Source organism: Heterodontus francisci, chromosome 18, assembly GCF_036365525.1.
Source record: "Heterodontus francisci isolate sHetFra1 chromosome 18, sHetFra1.hap1, whole genome shotgun sequence".
Taxonomy (NCBI): Eukaryota; Metazoa; Chordata; class Chondrichthyes; order Heterodontiformes; family Heterodontidae; genus Heterodontus; species Heterodontus francisci.
In genome coordinates, this window is record NC_090388.1 from 20,518,589 (window position 1) to 20,544,715 (window position 26,127).

The 26,127-nt window shown below is 40.8% G+C and overlaps 1 protein-coding gene across 4 annotated transcripts in view; it reads left to right on the plus strand.

The window, feature by feature from the left end:
• LOC137379486 (sodium-coupled neutral amino acid symporter 1-like) overlaps window positions 1–26,127 on the plus strand; it is a 46,309-nt gene that overhangs the window by 4,897 nt on the left and 15,285 nt on the right. Inside the window, exons 2-9 of one of the 4 annotated variants that reach the window (XM_068050380.1) lie at window positions 7,849–8,010; window positions 9,418–9,589; window positions 10,222–10,297; window positions 12,269–12,384; window positions 18,274–18,347; window positions 20,621–20,713; window positions 22,885–22,963; window positions 23,788–23,870. In XM_068050380.1, coding sequence (XP_067906481.1) covers window positions 9,504–9,589; window positions 10,222–10,297; window positions 12,269–12,384; window positions 18,274–18,347; window positions 20,621–20,713; window positions 22,885–22,963; window positions 23,788–23,870 — 607 coding nt within the window. In that variant the 5' untranslated portion in view covers window positions 7,849–8,010; window positions 9,418–9,503. Of the gene's footprint in view, window positions 1–7,848; window positions 8,011–8,302; window positions 8,384–9,417; window positions 9,590–10,221; window positions 10,298–12,268; window positions 12,385–18,273; window positions 18,348–19,062; window positions 20,053–20,620; window positions 20,714–22,884; window positions 22,964–23,787; window positions 23,871–26,127 lie in introns of those variants that run through there. The other 3 variants (XM_068050382.1, XM_068050381.1, XM_068050379.1) reach the window with 3 other exon arrangements.

Sequence of the window (26,127 nt, forward strand, 5' to 3'; positions counted from 1 at the left end):
GCAGCATTCCTGTAGACTTCAGGGTGGTGGTGGGGATGCCCCTGTAGCATCACTCACCCACTCCACTGGAACCTGCCTGTGTGGCCCCAGTGAGCCAGCCCTCACTTACCTGTAGTCCAGGCTCCATGGCTGCTCCTCGTCAAGTGGCTGCTGCAGGTGCAGCAGTGGCCACTGCTGCCAGTGGCGCAGCCAGGACTGTTGAGCTGCCGGCCCTCTGATTGGCCGGCAGCTCTTGGAGGTGGGATCCCTGTCCTGAAAGGGACAGGGACCCTGGCACCGGGCAGTTAATTGCCTGAGCACCATTAAAGACGTCCAGAGGCTCCTCCAAAGGGCTGAGGCGGAGTTCCGCTCACCTTTTGGGCCCGCTGTCAGGACCCCCGCCGACCGCACAAAATCCAGCCCTGAGGGCGTACCATCACAGGACTCATGCAGACCATGCACCAGCCCAGATAATCACATTTCAATGGGACCAGTAAGAAAGATAGTTGAGTTTTCATCTGGAGTCTTACACATCAGAAGTGAGCAAGAACAGATAGTGAAGACAGGGACAGCAGTGAGGAGTCTGCATTGGACAGCGCAGGGCACTCCAAGCTCTGCTCAGCTGGATGAAGCTGCTGAACCTCAGGGTTTGTCGATGAAGAAGATACTTCTGGAGCAGCAGCAAAGAATGTGTGATGTCCTGGCCGGCTTTCCTGCCAAATTGTGCACACTTGCAGAGTGACTGGGGGAATATCTCCAAGTGACATGATGTCGAAGGCATTTACACCCAGGAGTGTTTGTGAACTGCAAGAGCTTCCACACCATCACTGTACAGCTGGTGTGCAACCAGAAAAAGTTGATTATCCTGGTGTGCAAACCATTCCTAAGGCAGCTTCCATGATACTTTCATCCTGTGCCTGTTCACTCTCCCTCATCTCTGCACCTGAAAGCAGATCTACCAGCTGGCTGTTAAAGCCACTAAAAACATGGCTGAGGTCACCTGTGAGGGACCCAAACAATGAGGCCATGATGAACGCCATAACGGGATGTGCTGGATTTCAGATGAAATGGTAACTCTGTTTCTCGCTCCACAGATGCTGCCTGACCTGCTGAGTATTTCCAGCATTTTCTGTTTTTGTAACAAACCTTTACTCTTTCTTTCCCTAGCACTTCACCTGCATCGAGCATCAAACGCAGCATTCAAACGAGTGCGTGCCGGCCCTGACCAATGGTTTGCAAATGATGAATGCAACTTTGAATGAGATTGATGAAACCCTAGCCTTGGCTGTTCATTGCCCCACTGATCTGCAGCAAAATGCTCTCCAGCTCATTGCTAACAGGGAAATGTGGGTGGGCCATATGAGGGATGATGGCGAAAGGGGACATGAAAGTGGGGATTCTGCTTAAGCATGTCGACGTCTCACCTGTTGCCTCCCACCTATCCCCACCCCCCACCTGCTATGCAGGTGGAGCAATATTTAGAGGGGCCCTCATGGGCTCCTAAAGCCAGAGGGTATTGGCCATGAGTATCTCTGCAATTAGAGCAGGGTTCTGAGCAGCCTGCCTGTACCTATGCTGAAGCTATAGGGGTTGCACCCTGTAGAAGTGCTGGGGAAAGAAAGAGTTAGGGTTTGTTACAAAAACAGAAAATACTGGAAATACTCAGCAGGTCAGGCAGCATCTGTGGAGAGAGAAACAGAGTTAACGTTTGATTTGAAACCTGGCACATCCTGTTGTCATATGGGCATTCATCATGGCCTCATTGTTTGGGTTCCTCACAGGTGCCCTCAGCCATGTTTTTAGTGGCTTTAACAGCGAGCTGGTAGATCTGCTTTGAGGTGCGAAGAGATGAGGAAGAGTGAACAGGCACAGGACAGAAGTATCATGGAAGCTGCCCTAGGAATGGTGTGCACATCAGATTAATCACCTTTTTGTGGTTGCACGCCAGCTGTACATTGATGGTATGGAAGCTCTTGCAGTTCACAAATACTCCTGGGTGATCTGGCGCTCCCTTAATTTTCACATGCATGCATTCAATGACGTCCTGAACCTGTGGGAAGCCAACCAGAGCCTCAGACAAGAGCGCCCACGTATTCTGACTGGCTCATTGCTGGCAATGTGCACGTAATTGACTTCCCTGGTAAACATGGCATCAGTGACCTGTTTGGTGCATTTGTGGGCAGCCAACTGTGAAATCCTGCAAATATCTCAGGCTGATCTCTGAAAGAAACATGAAGCAAAAAAAAGGTTTAGGCTAGTGATAACTTTCACGGTCACTGGTAAAGTGTTGCCACCAGCTCCACTTGGCAACAGCTCTTCTTCCAGCAGGCCACAGATGTCCCTGGTGTTCAGACATGTCCAGGCAGCTGGTCCTCTGCCTCTACACACTGTGTTGCAGATATTAGCTCCTGTGAACTCGCCTCTTTGCTCATTTTGTCTCTCCAATGATGCGGCAGGTCTGTGAGGCAAAGGCTGGTGCTGATCGTGATGTTTCTGTTTCTGGTGTTCTTCGTGCTGCTCCTGAAGCCGTTGCTGCTGCTTGTCGGTCATCTTGCTCCTGATCTAGGTCCAAGCTAAAACAGCATAAGCGCCACCCATGCTGATTTGATATATCACATGCAAAGTGGAGATCAGATGCATAAACCTCCCAAGTAGTGAAAGTGACCGCTAAACCTGTCAAGTAATAAAAGTAAACTCTCAAAACAAGTATTGTGAGCAAAAGCCTTTCCCAAAATTAAGCAAGGAAACAGCTGGGAGATTTCAGTCAGGGATTTTTCGCCTGTCATTTTAAACACCTTTCTCAATTGCCACTGTGGTCTCGCCTTGCTTTCATTGTTGAGTTCCAGAAAGCCTGGGAAACTGGTGCACCCACAGTTAAATCCCCAAACCCCTGTTAAGATAACTTTTAATGAGCTATTAACAGATTTAAATTTACAGCCGCCTCTGCTGAAGGGGTTGCTTGCACACTGCCGAATACACTGTGGTTAAAGGCAGAGGTCAGCAGGTTGAATTTGACTTCCTGGGGTGCTTTCAATTTCAACGCTGTTAACTCCCTCAGCCACTCTCAAACCCACTCACTTATGGAACATAGAATTCCCCACCAAGTGACCTCATGATATATCCATTTCCTCACCAGGAGTCCCCAAGTAGCTTCAGACTCAAGACTTCTTGTGAATAGTTTCACTGGAGACTAGCTACTATAGTGTGTAAACTCCATCCAACTCAATCATGAGACATATCTTGTTTCCTACATTACAGCAGTGACTACATGTCAAAAGTACTTTATTGACTGTAAAGCACTTTTTGGAGGTCCTGAGGTCATGAAAGGTGCTATATAAATGCAGGTCTTTCTTACTAGTGAAATGACTTATTTACTGAATGTTTACAATTCAATTTTAAATATCTTGGCAATTTGTTTTTTCATAATTTTCTTCACTTTGTAGCTCTTATCTGAACTTTTCCCTTACTAGTTGATTCCCTGCAGTTTTGCAAAACAGCACCAAGCAGGTCAGGCAGAATCTGTGGAGAAAGTTTACATTTCAGGTTATGATGCTTCTTTTTCACAACCAGCAACCAGAGCTTGAAACATTAACGCTTTTTTCCTTTCTCCACAGATGTTGTCTGACTTGCTGAGTGTTTCCAGCATTTTTGTTTTATTTCAGATTTCAGGCACTTGCAGTATTTTGCTTTTAGTTCAGTACTAAAGGTGTGTTGTCTAAGGTTTGCCACGATACTGCTGCAAACGTGACAGTGGGCTGGATTTTAAGAAGCCCTCGACGTCATGATCCATGGCAGGGGAGGGGCCTGAAGATGGCTCTGGATGAGGCCCACCACGGACCTTGACGCCGGCAGGGCCCAGCCTGATCCTCCCGGCAGCGTCAAGGCTCCATAGGGGGCCCCCGCCGCTGGGCGATGGGACCATAATTAACATAAATAAACTTAATACATTTAAAACACTTACCTGAGAACTTGAGAGCCTGCTGCGATCTTTGGCATGGCAGCCGGCACACCCGCGCCTTCAGATACCCATCCAGGGAAACGCGGTGCCCCACTTGTGGGGAGGGGGAAGGGGGTGAGTTTCAGTGCGGGGGGGATGGGGTCAAATACGTGTAATGGGTGTAGGGGATGGTGGGAAGGGTTGAATCTTAAACTTTGTACAGTTTGGTGGGGGAAAGATCAGATGTAAAAGGTGTGTTTGGGGGGAAAGGGCAAATACTGATTGTTATTGTTATTGGGAGGAGTGAGAAAGGGACGTTAGTAATTTATTTATATACTTTTGGGGGTATCTTTCTTTAAAAATTTAAATATGATAGCAGGGCTGGCTACCCTTTAAAAATGGGGCCAGCAGCGCCTGTGCACAGGCAGCTGATACCATTGCCAGGGACAGACAGCCCTCCCCCTCCATGTGATTGGGGGTGCCGGGCCGCCCCGTTTATTTAAACGAGCCACCACACTTAAGATCACAGTGGCTCTTTGGCGTGCTGCCCGCACAGGCGGGCTGCCATTTTTTGAGCTTGCCGCCGATTTTGGCGGAAAGCTCAGAAAATTCAGCCCAGTGTTTCACCCATTGGTCTAATATAACAACTAGCACCTTTAATGAAATAAAACGCTCCACAGAGTGAAAAACTCTGAGCAATGTAATGTAACAAATTTACTGGTGATATATCACACAGGCATGATGGGAAGAATAGCCTCCCATGCTGTATGATCCCATGATATATTGCGCATTTTAATTACAGGTGAAGGCAAAAAATGGACAACATCAACTTGGTTGCCATAATAAACCCCATTTGAAGTTCCCTTCGATTGGCTGGAATATGTTTTCCCTCCTTACTTCCCTTGGTATATTTGTAGTTTTAGTCATGCTGCACAAGAGATTTTACACTTCCACACTGCCTGTGAACATTGACTTGAAAAGGTGGGTGATGTCATGGTCCAGCCTGGCTGACTGACTCCAGATGAAAAATCTAAGCTCAGTAAAAACTTGCCGAGAATCCCCTTCTTATCCCCCAGCCCCAACTGAAACATGTTATGCCTCATCCTAAAACAAAACCATTAACTCAGAATTTTTATTTACTGCTTTAAATTGTGCAAAATTCCGAACAAAATGAAATCTTTTTGCTTTTTGTATGTTTTTCTACTGCACACAACTCACAGTTATTTGTAAATGTTCTACCCAATTGTTATCTATGTGGATTGTTGCTGTAGAGGCTGGATATTGGATACAGGAGTAGGGTAAAAATGATACCTCTGATCAGGCAGTTCTGTCTTTCTCACACATTGAACTTGTTAACAAGAGCTGTAACTCCTCGGTTCTTCATCAGCTGGTTGTCATGTGACATGGGGTCGTCAGCAGAGTGTAGATGAAAAGTCCTACACTGGGTCTTTCTCTTACCCATTTGTTCATAGTGGCTGAAAATGTCCAGCACCCAATGCAGGCGTGAAATTTCCAAAACAAGACCATAGGCCCCTGACAGAAGAACAATTTCTGCAGGGGGAAGGTTTTTTTCAGGCAATAATTTGAGCCAATCATCTTGTGGCAGTTGCTGATTCTGGAGTATGAAAACAAATTGATAATTTGATTGAATAGAAGTGTGATCCTAACTGTTTAATGCATGGAACTGGCGTTTGTTTGCTTGGTCTTTAATCACTGGAATACTTCAGCCAATGAACATGGCTAACAGCATATAGTGCTTATTTGAGCTGGCCTTTTTTTTGCCATGTGGATACATTACTTTTGTGGAATAGCATCTTTGAGAGATACAATACAATGGACACAGGTTGGCTGCAAGACTTTTTTTTCCAAAGAATAGTCAGTACAAATCTATCCAGTGGCATCATTAAACAGAGTGCATTTCCAGCATTTCTGTTTATGCTGCAGCACTGACATCTCTACAAACTCACTCCTCATTGCCAGTTTAATTATACTTTTACTGACTTCAGCCCTCCTTACATCTAAAGTCTCACATACAGTTTTTGGTCTAAACTTCCACTTCCCCCAGCTACACAATATTTGTATGTTTATTGGTGATAACAATTCTGAACTGCAAATCCACTGTTGAATTTTTTATTAAAGTTTAACGGTGAAATATTGTTTGTTTTGGTAAGCAAAATCAAAATATGCAATGGACTGAAATAAGTGTTATTACAGATATATATGAATCTCTACTGGGGATATTTGATGCACAGTAATGTTTCAATTGAGATATGTAAGTTTAAATAGCGGGCTACATGCAATCAGTTGACACTCAAGTGAAGGGATAGAATGGGTTAGTTCTACCATGGCAATGCTTTGCTTTGGCTGTGGATGTGAGAGTTGCCTTGCCAATTTTTCATAGTCTAGAGTGAAGTGTGTGTTATCTTCCACACTCTATATACTTACATAACTGAAAATTGTGAATAGCTGCAATATTCATTGACGTTTAAGGGCTTGGAGGCCAGAAATTTCTGTATACAATCAGTGAAGCATAGTAGTTCTGATATGCTAAAGCTGCAAATAGAAAGACATTTTGAACTGTGTTAGTGGCCTGATCTATGTCCATTTGTATCCATATTTGAATCTTAACAAACTGGAGTGTGTTTAATTTTTTTTTATTCTTTCTGGGGATGTGGGCATCGCTGGCTAGGCCAGCATTTATTGCCCATCCCAATGGCCCTTGAGAAGGTGGTGGTGAAGAGAAATGTCCGATGTTTCTGTCTCCAAATTTACAACTTGTCAAAATGTAAACAAAAAAGTAACTGCAGAAACTTAAATGTCGCAGTTTTAATATAGATTGTATTGGAGTGATTCTGCAGTCGTTCAAGCCCATTGATATCCATCATGTATAAGAGTATTTGTATTTATATATAGTGCTTTATTGCATCTCAGAAAAGTGCCAAAGCTCTTCATGTGAGGAGTCCAGAACTGCACATACTAGGCCAAGTGTGGCCTAACCATGGTTCTATATTAACCGAACTTTATTTCCCTGCTTTTGTGTTCTATTCTTCTAGAAATGAACACTAATACAGTGCCCACCACCAACACTTAGCACATTAATCACAAACAGCTGCCCATATCGGGCAAATGGCATTAACCTTCTGCCATTGTCATCAATTACAAAGGTGCCACTTAAAACATGTTGAACTTGGTGACTATATTGTACAGTTCAATACTTAATTTAAAAGCTCCACTGATTTCAGGCAAAGTCAGATAACTTCAGTTGCTGTTTGCTCAGATAACAGATATGGCAGTTATTCATTGCTACAGCCTATTATGGTTTCACTGTCCACTGCGTAGAGCAGACAAATCGCGTTGGCATGAACACGCTGCAATATGCCGTAGCGATCACTGTTCCCTCTAATTTTTCTTTCTTGTGCGTGGCCTGTTTATTGCACTGCACAGTACATTTCAGATGCTGCTCTGCCTTGCACCCAAACAGTTTAGAAGAAACATTGGTGGGGACTATACTTTGTTTGTATTCTTTACAGCCTTTTCAACTGTTGCTACTTTCAGTGTTTGATGAATCTGTATTTCTAGATCTCTTGGCTCCTCTACACCATTGAGTTTCTCATCTTCCAAAGAATAAGTGGGCTCCTTACTCCTCCTGCCAAAATGAACCACCTCACACTTCACTATATTGAATTCCAGTTGCCATTTATCCACCAACTCTGCAAGCCTGTTTATGTCTATGGTGCAGTCCTTCAGCGATACCCTGTACCCCTGTTTGTTATCAACTGAAAATTGTGACATGTGATTTTTGTTTCCAGATCATTTCTGCAGATGGTGAATAATTGTGGTCCCAGTACAGATTGCTGGGGACACCACTTCCCAATTTCTGCCTGTCCAAGAAACTAACCCTTAACGCCTATCCTCTGTTTTCTGTTTTATAGTCATCTGTCAATCCATTCTGCAACCTGGCCCCTGAGTCCACATGCCTTGACCTTTGTCGTGAGTTTCTTATGTGGCACCTTATCAAAGGCCTTCTGAAGGGTCATACCTACTGCCTTGCCCTTGTCTGCACTTTCAGTTATTTCTTCAAAGAATTCAGTAAGGTTGGTTAAACATGACTTCGTTTTTGAAATCCTTGCTATTTTTATGTTCTCCATTTCGAGATGTTTTGTTATCTGATTTTTTTTTAGTAGATACTAGTCTATTTCATACCACTGACATTAAGTTAGTTGGTCTATACTTTCCTTAGTTCTGTCTCCCATTTTGAAGGTAGGAACTACATTTGCTATTCACCAGCCCTCTGGTTTTGTTCCTTTTTCGATTGAAGTTGTTTTTTTATTCATTCACAGGATGTGGGTGTTTTAGGCAAGGCAGCATTTATTGCCCATCCTTAATGTCCCATGAGAAGGTGACGGTGAAACGCCTTCTTCAGCTGCTGCAGCCTGTGTGGTGAAGATACTCCCATAGTGCTGTTAGGTAGGGAGTTCCAAGATTTTGACCCAGTGACAATGAAGGAACAGTGATACATTTCCAAGTCAGGATGATGTATGAATCAGAGGGGAAATTGGAAGCTTTGGTGTTCCCAAGTGTCTGCTATGTCTTTCTCGGAGGTAGAGGTCATGGGTTTGGGAGGTATTGTCAAGGGAGCCTTACCGAGTTTCTGCAATGCATCTTGTAGATAGTACCCACTGTAGACTGGGTATATTGGTGGTGGAGGGTGTGAATGTTTAAGGTGGTAGATGGGATGCCAATCAAGTGGGTTTCTTTGTCCTGGGAGGTGTCAAGCTTCTTGAATGTTGTTGGAGCTGCACCCATACAGGCAAGCAACGAATATTCCATCACCTGACTGGTGCCTTGCAAGTGATGGAAAGGCTTTGGGGAGTCAGGAGGTGAGTCACTCACCGCAGAACACATAGCCTCTGATCTGCTCTTGTAGCCAAACCATTTATGTGGCTGGTCGAGTTAAGTTTCTAATTTCAAGTGATTAAATCATTGCTATTGATTTTTACTGAATTTGCTTTTGCCTCAATAAAAATAAACAATGAACAGATTTACTTTGATGCAGTCTGTGCATATCATTCTTCTCAGTGCTCAATATGCTAGGTAGATTCATTGCAGTTCTTACAAGACCAACAACACCATTCAGCAAAAATACAGATTTTTTGACTAGCAACCTGGAAGTTTACATTGTTGTACTCACATGTTGCCATTTCTTCAGCTCTCTCTCTCACCAAAATAGCATTCTGCAACAGAGAATCTTCTCTGCACAATTTTCAAGACAAGAATTATTTAGTAGAATGTTAAATTTGGGATTCTTTAAAATTTTGTTTTACGCTATTTACTAACCGAAATTCTATATGATTGTTATGTATATGAAGTACATGGATCAAAACAGTTGTTTTTGGAGTTTGGTCTCACTATGACTAAGCCAGCAGTGTATTCTCAGCCAGTTCTTCCCTTCTAAATGTGCTGTTTTAATAAGTAAAGCTATCATATATTGGTCCGAACAGGTAAATGCCACTTTGAGACAAGATTGAACAATTTTTCTAAGGACCTCCACTATCTACAAGTTTCCAAAAGCTAACTGGAAGTTGGAATGGCTAGTCTGGAATCTAAGGCTGGCAACAACTCTGGTGGCTCTGTAGTCAAAGATTTTACAGTTTCAGAGGGTGGAATGAAAAGGTATGCAGTAAACATCCACTTACATATAACATAATTATAAAAGTATCCACATAACAGCAGGATCATTGTTAACCTGTTCTATTTAACCTAATTTGTAGAATAAGATTTTGGATATTCATTGTAAGGAAAGAATCAGATATCCAAAACTGTGTAGCTCTCGATTAGATTTACAGGAAAGTTTGTATCACAAAATGGATGCTGACGTGGAGTAGGCTTTATCAGAATTACATTTTTTATTATGGAATGAGAATTCTCAAGTTCCTCGGTCTCCACCTGACAAACGGGCTGGGCTAATTGATCTTTAGAGGACTGGAAAATAAATCATATTTTAGAGGATGTACATTACTTTTTTCACAGGTATATTTTCTTGTCAGAGGTAAAACAAAAAAGGCATTTAACAGTAGGGTTTAAGAGTTTGTATGTTATATTAGAATTGCCAAATCACTTTTTTTCAAAAAAGGATTTGTCCATGTAAAGAACACAACATAGCACTGAAAAATTATTTAGGGCAGTCTAAAATGCAGCTTAATCATTAATTTGGAATGCTTAAAATGAGAATACGAAACAGAGGAAAGGTTAAATCTAGTACATTTAGAAACATGAATTTAAGTGATATATTTCTTATCTTCCAGAAAATCTGGTGATGATTTTGAAAGTACATTGTGTGATGGAAACAGTCATGTGGGAACGAAGGAAAATGAAGAGACTGTAAGTAGCCAGTGGTTTAGTGAAGCTGACAGATTTGCAACCTTCAAAAGAGGCAGCAAAGTCTGGCAGTTTTGATGTAGGTGTTTAGTAAGGGAACAGTAGCTTAGTGTTTATGTTACTGGACTAGTAGTCCAGGGGTGATTTTATTGCTTGCATATAGGCGAGGAGGGTGCAGGGGAGCCCGATAAAGGGCAGTGAACCCGGCAAGGCTGAGGATGTGGAAGCTCTGCTCATCTTAACAGCAGGGTTTCATTTAAATAAAAGAATACAGAGTCCTGCTTGACATCCGGTCAGATTGACAACCTGGTCAGTGGACTGGGTAGGAGGCCACAGCCAGGGACCATGTGAAAAAGAAAGAAAGAGTTGCATTTATATAGCGCTTTTCACGACCACTAATGTCTCAAAGCGCTTTGCAGCCAATGAAGTACTTTTGAAGTGTTGTCACTGTTATAATGTAGGAAATGCAGCAGCCTAGTTGTGCACAGCAGGCTCCCACAAACAGCAATGTGATAACGACCAGATAATCTGTTTTTGTGATGCTGATTGAGGGGTAAATATTGGCCAGGGCACCAGGGATAATTCCCCTGCTCTTCTTTGAAATAGTGCCATGGGATCTTTTATATACACCCAAGCAGGCAAATGGGGCCTTGGTTTAACATCTTATCCAAAAGACGGCACCTACGACAGTGCAGTACTCCCTGAGCAATGCACTGGAGCATCAGCCTTGATTTTTGTGCTCAAGCCTTGGAGTGGGCCTGAACGCACAACTTTGCAACTCAGAGACGAGAGTGCTACCACCTGAGTCATGGCTGACATTTAGTGTAGACATCCCTGGCTATTAGTGAGGGGTTTGGCTGTGAATGGGGAGAGAGGGGGGACTTTCAGTGCTGTATATCTAATCTAATCTAAAATCTAATCATAAATGATCCAGGGTTGGCAGAGGGTTGGATGGGGATAAGGTGCTGTACGTGATTGGGCAGCGTGGAGGGGAGACTCTGTGCATGATCTGGGGTTAGAGGGGTCTGTGCATTCGATCCCGTGGGAGAGGATTCTCTGCATGCAATGTGGGAGGGGCTGGGTTGGTGGAGAGACTGAACATCGGGGCAGTGAGGGGGGAGAACTCTGTACATATTCAGGGGAGAAGGGGAGACTCTTTATACGATCCGGGGATAGGGGGAGGCTCTGCATGATCGGGGGAAGGGGCAGACTCTGTACCTGATCAGTGGGGTGGTGGTTGGGGAGGCTCTGTACATAATCAGTGGGGGGTGGGGATGGGGTATCTCTACATGAAACGGGGGATTGGGGGGAAGGGGTGTCTCTGTTCATGATCAGTCGGGGGAGGGGGAAACTCTAATGATTGGGGAGTACACACTTCATGATTTTCTGACCATTCTATTTAATGATCAGGAAATCATGAATAGTGCGCACCTGAGTTTTGTTTGCCATCAGCTGAAGCACCTTGCTGACAGCACAAACTTCTAAAATTACCTCCACTGTGTTCAACAAAACACCTGTCTGCTTGTAATATACTTAACAATTCAGTTTTGTTCAAGAACAGTAAGCATCGTAATTGCTACCTATCTTAACAGGCACACAAAAATTGTTTCCCTTGTGTTTATTTTGCTTCATTAACCCTTTTCTATGTCTTTAAATAACATATTAATCAATAAAACAAGAATATAGATTATCACATGTCTTGTATAAATTAAGTTTCAAGCCACAGAAAGCAGAGAAATTCTTAATACAAGTCAAATAATAACATAGTTCAGTAGGGATGTCACAATACAAATAACAATTAATATGCACCTGCATTGAGGTTGCTTTTAAAATTTGGTTACATTATATCAAATATATAACTGTTTAAAATTCTGATGATCATTTGGGATGTCATTGCTTTAAGTTAGAGGTTTGTAAAACAAGTAGTTGTTATCTGATTAAGTCACATTAATGTTATCTCTCCATTTTCTTTAGTATCTTGGATCTACTTCCTTTTCTATGTCTGCGTTTAACCTGAGCAATGCTATCGTTGGCAGTGGGCTCTTAGGCTTAGCATACGCAATGGCCAATGCAGGGATTGTACCATTTGTGTAAGTATCAAATGTAAATGTCAACATTAACATTGTAGTTCATATCCTTGCGTGTTATAATGAACAGTTCCTTTCATTTTAATACAATTAAAAATGAAACAAGTTCTATTCAAACCAACACCTCAAAGCATAGCTGTGTTGTCTAGTAAAGTGGTTATTGTATGGTTCTTATTTTTGATGCAATGGTTTTGATTTTCAAACTATGCAACTTTCAGAATGCATTTTGCCTTTTCAGATGTTATACAGATTATCCACATCACATTCACAATTGTATGCCTATGTTTTCTCTTGCTGCTCTTGCATTTAATCAGAAAAGCTGTGATGTTTTTGGAGTAATTCTGTTTGCAATGATGATATAGAACTGTCTTAGATGTGGATACACTGTATATATAAGATATAAGTATACTGATAAAAGTATAGCAGTTTTTTTTTCTCATTATAAATTGTATCCAGCTCATTTTGAACTGTATGAAGGCCAAGATGCATATCTATAGGGATCAGCTTTGCTGAATTGTATCATAGTGTGTCACAGAGAACATCAGTAATCTAGATAAAATAAAATAATTTGATATAAAACGCATGAGGAGATTGAATTTTAAGTTTAATTGAAGGTGAACAGTTTGATTTAATTGCCAAATCATTTATTCAAAATTCATACTTGAAATATGCTGATTTTATCCAGAGGCATTGGTTTCATTAATAAAATGTTCAGTAAATGAAGCTAGGTGATAGGGTTGTCTACACACATATAAGAAACAAATGGAGATTGGAGATACATCTAAATTAAGTGAATGTTGAGCAGCTGATTAGGTAGCATTAAATACAGGATCAGAACATCCACTCAAACTTTCATCTTTATTAGGTGCATAAAATGAATACCACATCTTACTATCTGTGGAGAAAGCAAGAGACTGCACTCAGTGCTTGCCACATGTTCTAACAACTGTCCTTGAATCTACCTGACTATCCACATGGAAACTGGTTATTCTCTTTCAAGAATTATAGGAGTTAATCTAAATGAGGGTTCATCTCTTACAATTATAATGGTGTCTCGGCCCTCAATAGAACTAATGTTTTAAGGTCACCTACACATGTCTGTATTGTTTTAAGAATGAAGAATAGAGGAACTGAAAAAGACTATTCAGCCTATGCAGTCTGCTCCCCTCAAGGACTGACAATGACCACTTTAAATAACTTCCGTATCCCAGCTCAATATCCTGCTACCTTTTACTGAATCAAAAATTGATCCAGCTCTCCTTTTACTGCTTCATCAAGAGACAGTGTGCATTAAGCAGTAGTCAATTCAATGAATGAAAGACTACAAAATAAAAGAGGTCATTTTCTTTTGTTAATTATTATTCTTGCTCAGTTTGCAATCATGTTCCCTGGTTCATCTATTATGATTTTGCACAAAGTATCATACAAAGAACAAAGAAAAGTACAGCACAGGAACAGGCCATTCGGCCCTCCAATCCTGCGCCGATCTTGATGCCTGCCTAAACTAAAACCTTCTGCACTTCCGGGGACCGTATCCCTCTATTCCCATCCTATTCATGTATTTGTCAAGATGCCTCTTAAACGTTGCTATCGTACCTGCTTCCACCACCTCCCCCGGCAGCAAGTTCCAGGCACTCACCACCCTCTGTGTAAAGAACTTGCCTCACACATCCCCTCTAACCTTTGCCCCTCTCACCTTTTTAACATTTTTAAATGTCTTTTGTTATAGACTTTATTCATCAAGTAATCAAAAAATACAGATAAATGCATAATCTCAAACTGTTAGAATGACTATGTGAAATAAAGTTCTAAAACAATCAGAAAATACATCATAAACCAGGCAAAACTCTTCACAGCATATCTCAACTACTACCAGACAATAGAAAATGCAAGTCCTTTGAAATGAATAGAGAGAATAGCCAAAGACTTCAATTCTATGTTCCTTCTCTTATGGCATATCCCTCCCTTTTATTCTTAGTCTTGCTGTCTTCAGTTCTTATGCAATATACATCCCGGCTATTGCTTTCCTTATGAAAGCGTTCCCGATTCCCATTCTTTCTACTTTGTATCTGCTGGTGTACATTGCTGCTCCTAATCTGGTCCCTGCTATCTGTCCTGGTTATCCAATCTCTCTCTCTGCTCCGGCTTTTGCTCACATGTCTCCCATCAGTGTACTTTTCTCTGTGACTTATGCTTCGCTTGTCCATTTTTTTTGTCCTTCCATGTGCATCTCTGCTATTGCTTCTACTCCGATCATTTTGCTCCCTGTCTGTACTGGTGCTATAACTCCTGTCTCTCTTATTTCTGCTTCTGCTACTCTCTCTGTTGACTTCTGTATTCTTGTCCTCAGGCTTGAAATACCTGCTTGAATATATTTTGTTGTGTTTTTGTTTGTAAATGTCCATTTTCTCTTTGGAACTGATTTTACTGTCTGATGATATGTCCTCCTTCCTCTTTAAATATTTATTTTTGCTGTGAGTCTCCTTTTTCTTCTCAGTTTAAGAATCACTTTCGCGAAAAGAGCTGGTAGTGGATGATTTGCTTCCTTTTTTCATATGTTTGCCTTTATTTTTATTTTTCTGCTTTTTCTTTTTTTCCGAAACTCATTTTACCTCCATTGTTTCAAACATTCCTTTCTATAAATGTGAATATACTTAACTTTCTTCATGAATTAATGATCATAAATCTGGCATTAGTCATATTGCCAAAATCTCTGTTGCTCTTTCCTGGACCCTTTCCACTTTTATGTCATTTAAAAATGTTGACAACATCTGCTCACATTTACTCCACCTGTGATTTCACTAACATCTTATGAAATGTAAATAAAGCGTCCATGTATTTATATTCTAGGATCTAAATGCACACTCTTAATATCTTATTTGGCTTTGCAACAGTTGTGATATTCGATGACAGTACCTTCACTTCAACAAATCTATTAAATCCAGCTCATTCTTTGATTTATGCCATTCCATTGATTCACTTTTCATTCATATTTGTTATTTTAATAGCAATATAGATACATTACCTTACATCTCTCAACTTTAGTTACAATGTGTGATTCACCTATCCAGTTGCTCTGTACAGCTTTTACAGTGCTCTGCTATACTAATAAAAGGGTACAGCCTGCAAACGTAAACATTATACTTGTAGTACCTTGATCAGAATTATTTATAACTATTGTGAATAACAGAGGTCTCAAGACAGAACGCTCATGTACTCCAACAAATACAATTTCCTAATTCGAACTTTTGGCGTTAATAACCACAACTTTCATCACTAACCCATGTTATCTTCAAATTACTGCCTACATTCATGTTAAATGTTGCTGAATTGCTTCCTTTCTAATGTGCTGCAATGCCTTTGTCTTTATAGATGTTAATATAATTGGCTAATAATTCCAAGGACTGATGTTTTTAACAGTTTAAAAAAACTGTAAAAAATTAATAATTTCCTAATTATCTGCTGTGACACTGTAAGTTGATTCCAAAATGTGCTACTCCCAATGAGGAGCAGCCCTTGCAGGGAACACATTTTGATTTATAGTGGGTATGCCTTGCATGAGTATTTTTCCTCACTATGTGTCCGATTATATAATAATCCATAATAATTGATAAGCTATGAAAAATTTATACCAATTTTCCTTCCTTCAGCCTATATTGCCTTACATCCTCTTGGATGGGTTCCATTTTTCATCTGATGACTATTCAAATCCCCAGTTTTTTAATGACCATTTCATTATTAAATCTCTATTTCTCAAGAAAGGTAGATGCATCTACTATTCTCCCAGCTTCTGTTCAAGGAATACCATCATTCGTCAGTGGAGAAGGTGTTAAAAAAAATTATGTGCATCTTTTCCATTTCACCTTGCTAGTCTTTAAGAGGCCCACTTGCTCTTTGATGCTTTGTCTGCTATGAACATTTTAAAATCTTTGTTATACCTTATGTCTCTTGCAATATGTTTGCCCCTTTTCTGTTTCCACCAAAGATAATGTTTTAGCAGTTTTAACTTTGTTTTATGTATTGACTGATCTTCAATCCTTCCTGTTTCTTAAAACTCTTAAAACATTATGTTTTTCCTTATTTCACCACTAAGTTCAAGGCTTTGATATCAACCAACTACTTATTTTTGGTATATATTTCATTTGTATCTTTTCCAATACATTCTCAAAAGTATTCCACTTTCCTTTGGCATTTTCCTTCTTGCATATTTTCCCAATGTATTCTCTCCATTTCAACCCTTGTGGCTTCACAATCAATCTTCCTAAAATTTAGTGTATTAATTTACTAAATGTACTGGTGCTGATACCTGCCCACTGTATGCTAATTGCCTGACCCCAAGAACTCTGATACAGCTGCCATGATATCTTGTGATAATCCTAACACACACACACACACGCTCATGATTTCTCTCGGGAACCCTGCCCATTTTCTTCCCATTGAGCTCAGTGGGAGAAAAAATGGCCCATCCATAACCACCAGTAAAAATTACCGCAATAACTTAATTGTGGTCTGTTGCAGGTGCTTTACTGACCTTTGGCCTAGATTTGTATATAACATTTGACTGCATTTGGTATTTTACCATCAGGGAGCATACATTACTGTATGTTAGGGGTGTTGGTGCTTTCAGCTTTATTTCTTGTAGCTACTTGTGGGTTTTTTTTTTATTTAGCCTAGGTTTGACACTTAATGTAAGTAAATGTGAGGTGGTTAACTGTATTTAACAAACCAGAGGCAGCTACTATTTCACATCAAAAAAAGAACTCGCTAACTTCTGCTTGTGAAAAGTGACAAATTGCCACTGGGGAGATTTTTGCACTTTGTGTACCTGTAACAAATGATGCTTAAGTCAGTAGCCCCAGCACCCCCCATTTTTTGAAGGAGAGTTGACAATTGAGGTTAGGAGCTTTCCTTAGACTGCAAAGATTAAATTTAGTGGGGTTATTTTTTGACTTCACCAAATGTAGTGGATCACCAATTTGTAAAGGACCCATCCAATTTTCATTTAGTTGAAATTAATATATAATGGAAAGCCATGCGCTCCACCAGTGTGGTAAAGACACAGATTTACCCCAGTATTTCCATTATGTTGCATCATAATGTCTGGTGTTTGTCTTTCACCTTTCTCCAGGCTATATGACTTGTAAGCTCCCAGGGTTGATCATTTTAATTGCTGATTTCAAGATCTGACCTAAAAGATTATAGTTGGGGCTTTTGTTGCAATGTGAACATAGCATCAGATTTTATGGTGTGAATTGGTAATAATAGTGCCACATTACGATAAATATTACAAACTTTCTATTTGGCAGACACTTGATGGTTTAGTGAAGAAAGATAAAGGATTTGTTTTAAAGGAATCCCAGAGTAACATACTAGGGAGGGGAATTTAACCTCACAAAAGGGGTGGATTTGGATGGGGTGGGGAAGATAAAATGTTAAAAGTCTGAATCCCGACCACCACCCGCCTCCAACCTGCCCACTTGCAGTTTTGATGAAGGCGGGAAGGGAGGCGGGCAAGCAGCCCGCACTTTATTTATTACATAGAGGATGTGTGCTTCATTTTTATTCATCATGTGAAATGTAACAGTGGAAGGCAGTGTTTCCCAGACCCAGGCAAGATCAGGAGGTAAGCACCTTTCCACTTACCTGCAAGATCCACCATGCCTGCCTGGACAAACACACTGATTGGACCCCCTCCAGCCTCCCTTCCCCGACATGTGGTCCTGCTGCCAGCATGTGCAGACTCGGGACCTGCTTTTCAGCTGGACGTCAGGGTCCCAAAGCCTGCAGTAAAATTCAGCCTGAATCTTTTCAAAGCTTAAATAAAAGTGAGCAAAAGAAGTCGGAGAAATTGCTATGTAATGAACATTTGTTTTTCTTTACTTTCTTCTGCAGGTGCCTTATAATTTGTGTCGCTTTGTTGTCACTGTATTCTATTCACCTTTTGCTCCAGGTTTCAGATGTAACAGGTAAGGTGACAACTTTCTGTCAGACTGTAGCACTGGAATTTATTGTTGAATTCTTCGGTGCTTTCAGAACTCATTGCTTAGATAAACAACCAATAAAGCTGTCTTCAGTTCTGGCTTTGAAACTTGCTGGTCTATTGTTGGCCATACAGAGCTGTTATTTGCATGTTTAAAAACCTTGCCAGAGAGCACATTGGCTGTAGTTAAGGTTTGCACACATTTGATATTTTAAAATGCACACATATATGTCAGACCCTGAACTTTCTATGCTTTCAAGTACCACAAAGTCAGGAGTCTTTTTCAGATTGTCAAGATTTTATTTTTCATCAAGAGCTACACATCAGAAATGTGCAAAAATAATTAAATAACTAGCAAATAAAATCAACTAATTAAACTAACCTTTGAAGGAAAAAAAGTGGAAAAATAACCAGAAACGAGGTCCATGTTACTTAAATTATTAACTTATTTATAACATGGTTTAAGGCAATGAATCATAATGCTTGCCATAAATTAAAAGCTATAAGAAGTTTCAGTTGTATATATTTTAAAGATCTGTCAATTACCTTAACTCAAGAATGTAGTCTCGTCAGTACTTTAGCTTCTATTTGCTTGAAATAGCTGAATCAAGATCAATAATCTAGGACAAAAATAGCCTTTTCAAATCAGTTTGTGTTTGAATATAGATGAGAAAGGTTACAAGATCAGAAGGTTGAATTGAGAACCAGGAAATTTGATATAACATACCTGACAGCACTAAATTGTAAAGTGATGCACCTACACTGTTTGGGATCATCTTCTCACTGCTGCTCTCACATGCGTTCAAGTCTTCAGAAGAAGGAATTTTCCTCCACACAAGATCAGATGGCTGGTTGTTCAACCTTGCCCGTCTCAGAGCGAAGACCAAAGTACGGAAGGTCCTCATCAGGGAACTCCTGTTTACTGACAATGCTGCATTAACATCCCACACAGAAGAGTGTCTGCAGAGTCTCTTCGACAGGATTGCGGCTGCCTGCTACGAATTTGGCCTAACCATCAGCCTCAAGAAAACGAACATCATGGGACAGGACGTCAGAAATGCTCCATCCATCAATATCAGCGACCACGCTCTGGAAGTGGTTCAAGAGTTCATCTACCTAGGCTCAACTATCACCAGTAACCTGTCTCTCGATGCAGAAATCAACAAGCGCATGGGAAAGGCGTCGGCTGCTATGTCCAGACTGGCCAAGAGAGTGTGGGAAAATGGTGCACTGACACGGAACACAAAAGTCCTAATGTTTCAAGCCTGTGTCCTCAGTACCTTGCTGTATGGCAGCGAGGCCTGGACAACGTATGTCAGCCAAGAGCGACGTCTCAACTCATTCCATCTTCACTGCCTCCGGAGAATCCTTGGCATCAGGTGGCAGGACCGTATCTCCAACGCAGAAGTCCTCGAGGCGGCCAACATCCCCAGCATATACACCCCTACTGAGCCAGCGACGCTTGAGGTGGCTTGGCCATGTGTGCCGCATGGAAGATGGCAGGATCCCCAAGGATGCATTGTACAGCGAGCTCGCCACTGGTATCAGACCCACCGGCCATCCATGTCTCCACTTTAAAGACATCTGCAAACACGACATGAAGTCCTGTAACATTGACCACAAGTCGTGGGAGTCACTTGCCAGTGATTGCCAGAGCTGGCGGACAGCCATAAAGGCGGGGCTAAAGAGTGGTGAGTTGAAGAGACTTAGCAGTTGGCAGGAAAAAAGACAGAAGCGCAAGGAGAGAGCCAACTGTGTAACACCCCTGACAACCAATTTTATCTGCAGCGCCTGTGGAAGAGTCTGACACTCTAGAATTGGCCTTTATAGCCACTCCAGGCGCTGCTTCACAAACCACTGACCACCTCGAGGCGCTTACCCATTGTCTCTCGAGACAAGGAGGCCAAAGAAGATGTAGAGGAAGAAACTTATGTAAACAGAAAACCCGACACTAAAGTAGAATTGATTTAATAAGCATTTTTGTATTCTTTCTCCCAAGTGAGACACAGTGGGCCAAAAATGGGGGAAAGCATGTTTTTCACCAATATTAATGAAATTTTTGGAAGGCAGAGCTTTAATGCATGTGATTTCTGAAATCAGATATTGTTTGTGCAAATGAAAAAGTACAGCAAATCACAATGCGTCTTCAATAATGACCGACTAACGATTCTGAAGCGGCCAATGCGCAATTGTTGGAGAAAATATCTGAGCACTTTGAAAGCTTAATTTTTGAATTGATAAATATGCTCTTGCATTTAGGTTGCCTGGTTTACGAAACATTGGGACAACAAGCATTTGGCAAACCTGGAAAATTTGCAGTATTTGGATCAACATCACTACAGAATGTTGGAGGTAATACTTACAGAACTATGGGCTTTTTATTCACAAGTGTGTTCTGTTCTGTTAACATTTAGATCGCTTGTTCCTCAGTTTGGTTTCAGTCTGCTGTTCTGTGTACTCTACACATGACACATTGGGGGCTTTCTTCCATCTTATTTTATAGCATGGATGAAGTAATAGCAAGACAAAAGTAGTAAAATGAACTTTAGGTCTGATGCAATTTTTCAGGTGAGCCTGAATTAGGCAGCCAGCCCTCCCACCAGAAACCACATTATTCCATGAAAAATTGAGGTCCTGTGACATCTTTAGGAACTAATGGCATTTTAGTCAGCACCAGCAAGGAGCTTTCTCATTATTTATGTACAGTGTGGGAATGGCCAGGTCGAGTGTAAATTAAAGGCATCACTGGAAGCATGTCTGGGAATATTATTAATTTCTTGATTTGGCTGTTTTGAGAATTCAGCACTACCTGTAGGCCCCCCATACTTTATTATCCCATTAATTATCCTATGCGTCACCTCCCAACTCAAGCCCCCTCACGTAAATCTGTCCATCCCTACCTTTAAGTTGCTAGCACATGCTTATTGGCTGACCCTCCGGATTTCCTGTCCACCCAAAATAGTGAGCTGCCCTTCAGTGCTCATATCAGGCAGGCAGCTGTCCATCCACAACAGGGTAACTCAAGCTTATTTTAAAATAACAGAAACAAACTACCAGGACAAAGTATTTACCATTCATAGCATTTAATGCTGCATTCCCCTTGAAAGCCTTTATTGTGGTAGGGTCTGTTATGGGAAACACAAACCTTGTCTATCATTGCTCTTAATTCCCTTGCTTCTGAAATAGTAACAGCCCTGATTTGTCTGTGGTCTTTAATTTCCTTAAGTTCTCCGTTTGTTAAATGTAATAATAAATTGATCAACTCAGATAAATCAGACTATACAGAAAACACATGATTGTGTCTTATTCTGTAAAATGAACATCTTTGCAAATTCACTGAAACACTAGGTTATGGGAGCGTTGAGAAATACAGTGGTTGGGACAAATCTTTCTTAACAGTAGTTTACTGCCATTTATATAAAGGAGAAGGATCAATCAATTGCGGTTTGGAGGAGCAACTCGGCCTCATCAAACCACTGCTAACCAAACCTGATACAGGTAATACACAATCAGGTAGCACTTCAACTGTTGTCTACAACTATTACTACAAAATAATGGAAAGGTTCAAAAATAGAGAGAGATTCAGTTTGCTTTATATTGTCACTTGGTAGGCTATCTTCATGATGCATCTGTTAATTTGTGACCTATGAATTCTTTCCCTCACTTATAATCCCTCTTCATATCATTAAAAGCAGTGTACTATACTAGCTAGAGTTGATGGGGGTATTATTAATGCATTGCTTTGGGTTGTAAATATATTTTCTCTGTTACAGTGGCTTTAGGGCTACAATGTACGTACTGCCATTCTGTAGATATGCTACCATTTAATGAGAATATTATTTTTAAAAGTTTTAAGAAGCTCTTATAGGAGGGGAGAGAGATGGAGAGACAAGAAGGTTTAAGAGAGGGATTTTCAGAGCTTAAGGCCAAGCCTGCGGAAGGTACAGCCACCAGTGGGGCATAGGGAGTGGGGTGGAGGTGGGTGGGTGCGAAGCGGGGGGGTGGTTGATTTAAAAAAAAAATAATCATTAAGTCACTAAGTGGGATTGATTTTTTTTTAACTCCTGGCAACATGTGAGACCATTCCTCTATGTTTCTTAAAGGCATTTCTGGCAGATATAAAAATAATCCAGCAAAGGCAATACTGATTTAATTTTTGCTTTGATAGGCAATATTTTATCAGCATTGGTGCTGAGATTTTGTTGGACTTTTGAATTGGACTTTTTGTGTTACTGGTGACAGGACAGAACATACATATAATATGGCAAAAGTCTTGCAGATAACATACCCTTCCTGTAAGTGTCACACTTAACTTCCTGTAACACTTTCCTGTCAGAGTTTGTTAATGACACTCCTATTCTGCAGTATTCTGCAACTCACTGACAGCAATGCCACAGGAGGTCTTGTAGAATATTGGAGATATTTGGTGCATTTTGAAGGAAGGTCAAAAGATTTGTTGAGGAAGGTATGAAGAATAAAAATAACCCTGATCATATGTTAAAGTGATCCTCCCTTTATTTTAGCCATCTTGAGTTACCTATTCATTGTCAAGAATGAACTACCAAAGGTCATCCAGTCCTTTACAGATCAAGACAATTCTGAGTAAGTATGATTAGTTTGGATTTTTAAATGCAACAATCCATTGTCAATGTATCTGTTTATAACATTAAGAGACGTTGCTTCATGAAATGCAACTGATGTGGAAAAATTTGAATCAAGATTGTTAGAATAATTATACAGGTTTTGCTACATAATTTGTATTGACAGATAATTTAAGATACATGCATATAAATAAAGAAAATAATAAATAGGCATGTTAAGTGAGAATCTTATAACTATAGGCCTGGATTTCCTTAATGCCTTACCAACTAGTGACAAAGGTTGAATTTTCTTCCTGTGGGGGAAAATTCAAGTCAAACATTTCTACTTTAAAATTTATTTTTTAAAACATTTTGTATGCATAATGTTAGAATGCTACAGCACTAGTATGTTTCTCCACATGAGCTACCAGCACTCCTACTCGTTCTCTGTACTATTTTATTTATCTAATCCTCTTTTGAATATTGCCATTAAATCAGCTTTCACCACCCTTTCAGGCAGTGCATGCCAGATCACAACAATTTGTTGTGTAAAAATGGTTTCTTCATGTCATCTCTGATTCTTTTGCAATCACCTTAAGTCTATGTCCTCCAGTTATCAAACCTTCTGTCACTGGAAACAGTTTCTCCTTATTCACTCTATCAGAACTGCTCATTATCTTGAACACCTCTATGAACATCTATGTGCTGGCTAGCTACTAAGAGTTTCTGAAATTGTGCATATGAATGTCTGTAAGTGTCGTGAAGAAAAAAAGTTACAGTTGATTTCTTTCAATTGTGACGCGCTGTTCACTATTACTGATAATAAAGCACCCTTTTTCTTTTCAGAGTATGGTATCTGGATGACAGAAACCTTGTTATATGTGTAACTGTAATCATCATCCTACCCTTGTGTCTATTCAAGAACTTAGGTAAGTACCCAATGTCTGGACAGTAACATATCTCAAGATACCAGAGGAGGTTAAGGTAACATTCATAAATATAATTATGCATGATTCCTCTAACCCTGTGTCAATTAATATCTCTAAAGAGGATTTATTTACGGCTCACATCGTAGCTCAATGAATGGTCCTTGATTTAGCTGATCTCAGTCAGGGCAACAGTGACTCCAGCTGGCCTCAATGTCCTGCAAACTGGGGGAGAGAAAATCAGCTAAGATTGCTACCCAGTGATTTCTGCTGGATTTTGAGTGAATACAATCTAGTCTTGGGTGTGATGTTTCCCCCACCACCCACCCCCAGTCAAATAGCCTCATATCATTCACTGTCTTGGCTCAGATGAAGAACCATCAGTTGGGTGAAATACTGGAGAAAGAGGGTACAAATGGTGAGAATAAAAACAAAATACTGCGGACGCTGGAAATCTGAAATAAAAACAAGAAATGCTGGAACCACTCAGCAGGCCTGGCAGCATCTGTGGAAAGACAAATGGTGAGAACTTTAGTATCATAGCACCATAGAAAATTTACAGCTCAGAAAGAGGCCATTCAGCCCATCATGTCTGCACCAGCTGAAAAAACTAGCCGCCCAATCGAATCCCACCTTCCAGCACCTGGTCCGTAGTCTTGCAGGTTACAGCACTTCAGGTGCAGGTACCACCTTCAAGAGGCTGAGGGGAGGAGGGGGAAGAAAACGGAATGGTGATATGGTCAACAATGAAACTGACAATTGTAAGGTTAAATGGATTTAGGTCACCAAATACACTGGAATATGATAGTTCTTGTGCTGCTGGGTTCATGGAAATATCTGGAACACAGCTAATCTTATGTCTACATTAAATGACATCTGACCGTCTACCAAATGTATCTAAATAACATGACGGAGAAATTTATCCTTTTGCCCATTTTTGGATGAAAAATTAAGGTTGGCAGGTTGAATTTTGCATTGTGATAGAGCACGATTTCCCCCAGAAATGCTTGGATGTTCTAAATATGCAGAGGACCTGCCTGAAACAGGTGTTAGGCGTGTTGAATATGCAAATCAGCATCCTAACAGCAGTTTTAGAACATCAGTGCAGAATTAGTGAGCATTTGGACACATGTCACTCTTGCTCTGCCCAGTTTTTCTGGACCTTCAGCAGTCTAGCAAATAGTCTTTAAAGGGACTTCTGGAAGCCATCCATAAAAGGGTAAAGAAACCTTAATTTCAAAGCTCTTAGCTCCACAGAAATATTGTGGGATAAAAGCAAAATACTGCGGATGCTGGAAATCTGAAATAAAAACAAGGAATGCTGGAACCACTCAGCAGGTCTGGCAGCATCTGTGGAAAGAGAAGCAGAGTTAACGTTTCGGGTCAGGGACCCTTCTTCGGAAATATTGTGGGATACTGCCAGCCCAGCCTTGTCCTCCTCTGTTTCATCCCATGCCCCGCCCCCCAACCACCGATTACCATGTGCAGATGAGGCCCACAGCTCAATTTCCAATAGGCCTCTGGCTGACGTCTTCAGGTATGCATCACATCGTGCTGCTTATTTTGCGTTGAAATCTGACACAAGTTAATTTCCTCCGCCCGCACCCCCACTCCCACTCCCTCCCATGAGTTCAAATGTGCAACCAAGCTGCTGCAGCTCGGTGAGTAAGAGCTGAAACAGGAAGGACTCATTATTTTATTGTGTTAGTTCAACGATTGTAAGTGACAAAAAGGATGTGGGCTACAGATTAGGAGGAAGGGTATGTTGGTGAAAGGTTGAGAAAACTTATGACTGCATGAGATCAAAACCTCTTGAACAGACATTGCAAAAATATATCCCATAAATTGGAACAAGGACACCTTGGCCAAATAATGCTCACAGTTTTTATTTTGCATTAGGTTTTCTATTTTTTGCTATTGCTTTTGATTGGAGTATTTTTTTCTCCAATCCCCCAATCTCTATCTCTGGTAGCTTAAATACAGATTGACAAACTACTGTCAGGCCTCCCCCACTGGTTGTTCAAAGCCATTCATGGCTACTCTAGTAACAACTCTCCTGATCTTTTCTTCCTTTGTGATTGCTTGGGCTGTTTCTTTCTTTTGGAGGTAATTGGGCTATCTTCACTGTCTTTCCATAGTGCTGTTCTAGTAAGGGCATGCTTTTAATCAGTGGCAAGATGTCAATCTGATCCAAATGTGGAAATCCCCCTCCTCCTTTATGTAAAATTAATTCTCAGCTTAATTCTTTGTGGTATTTTTG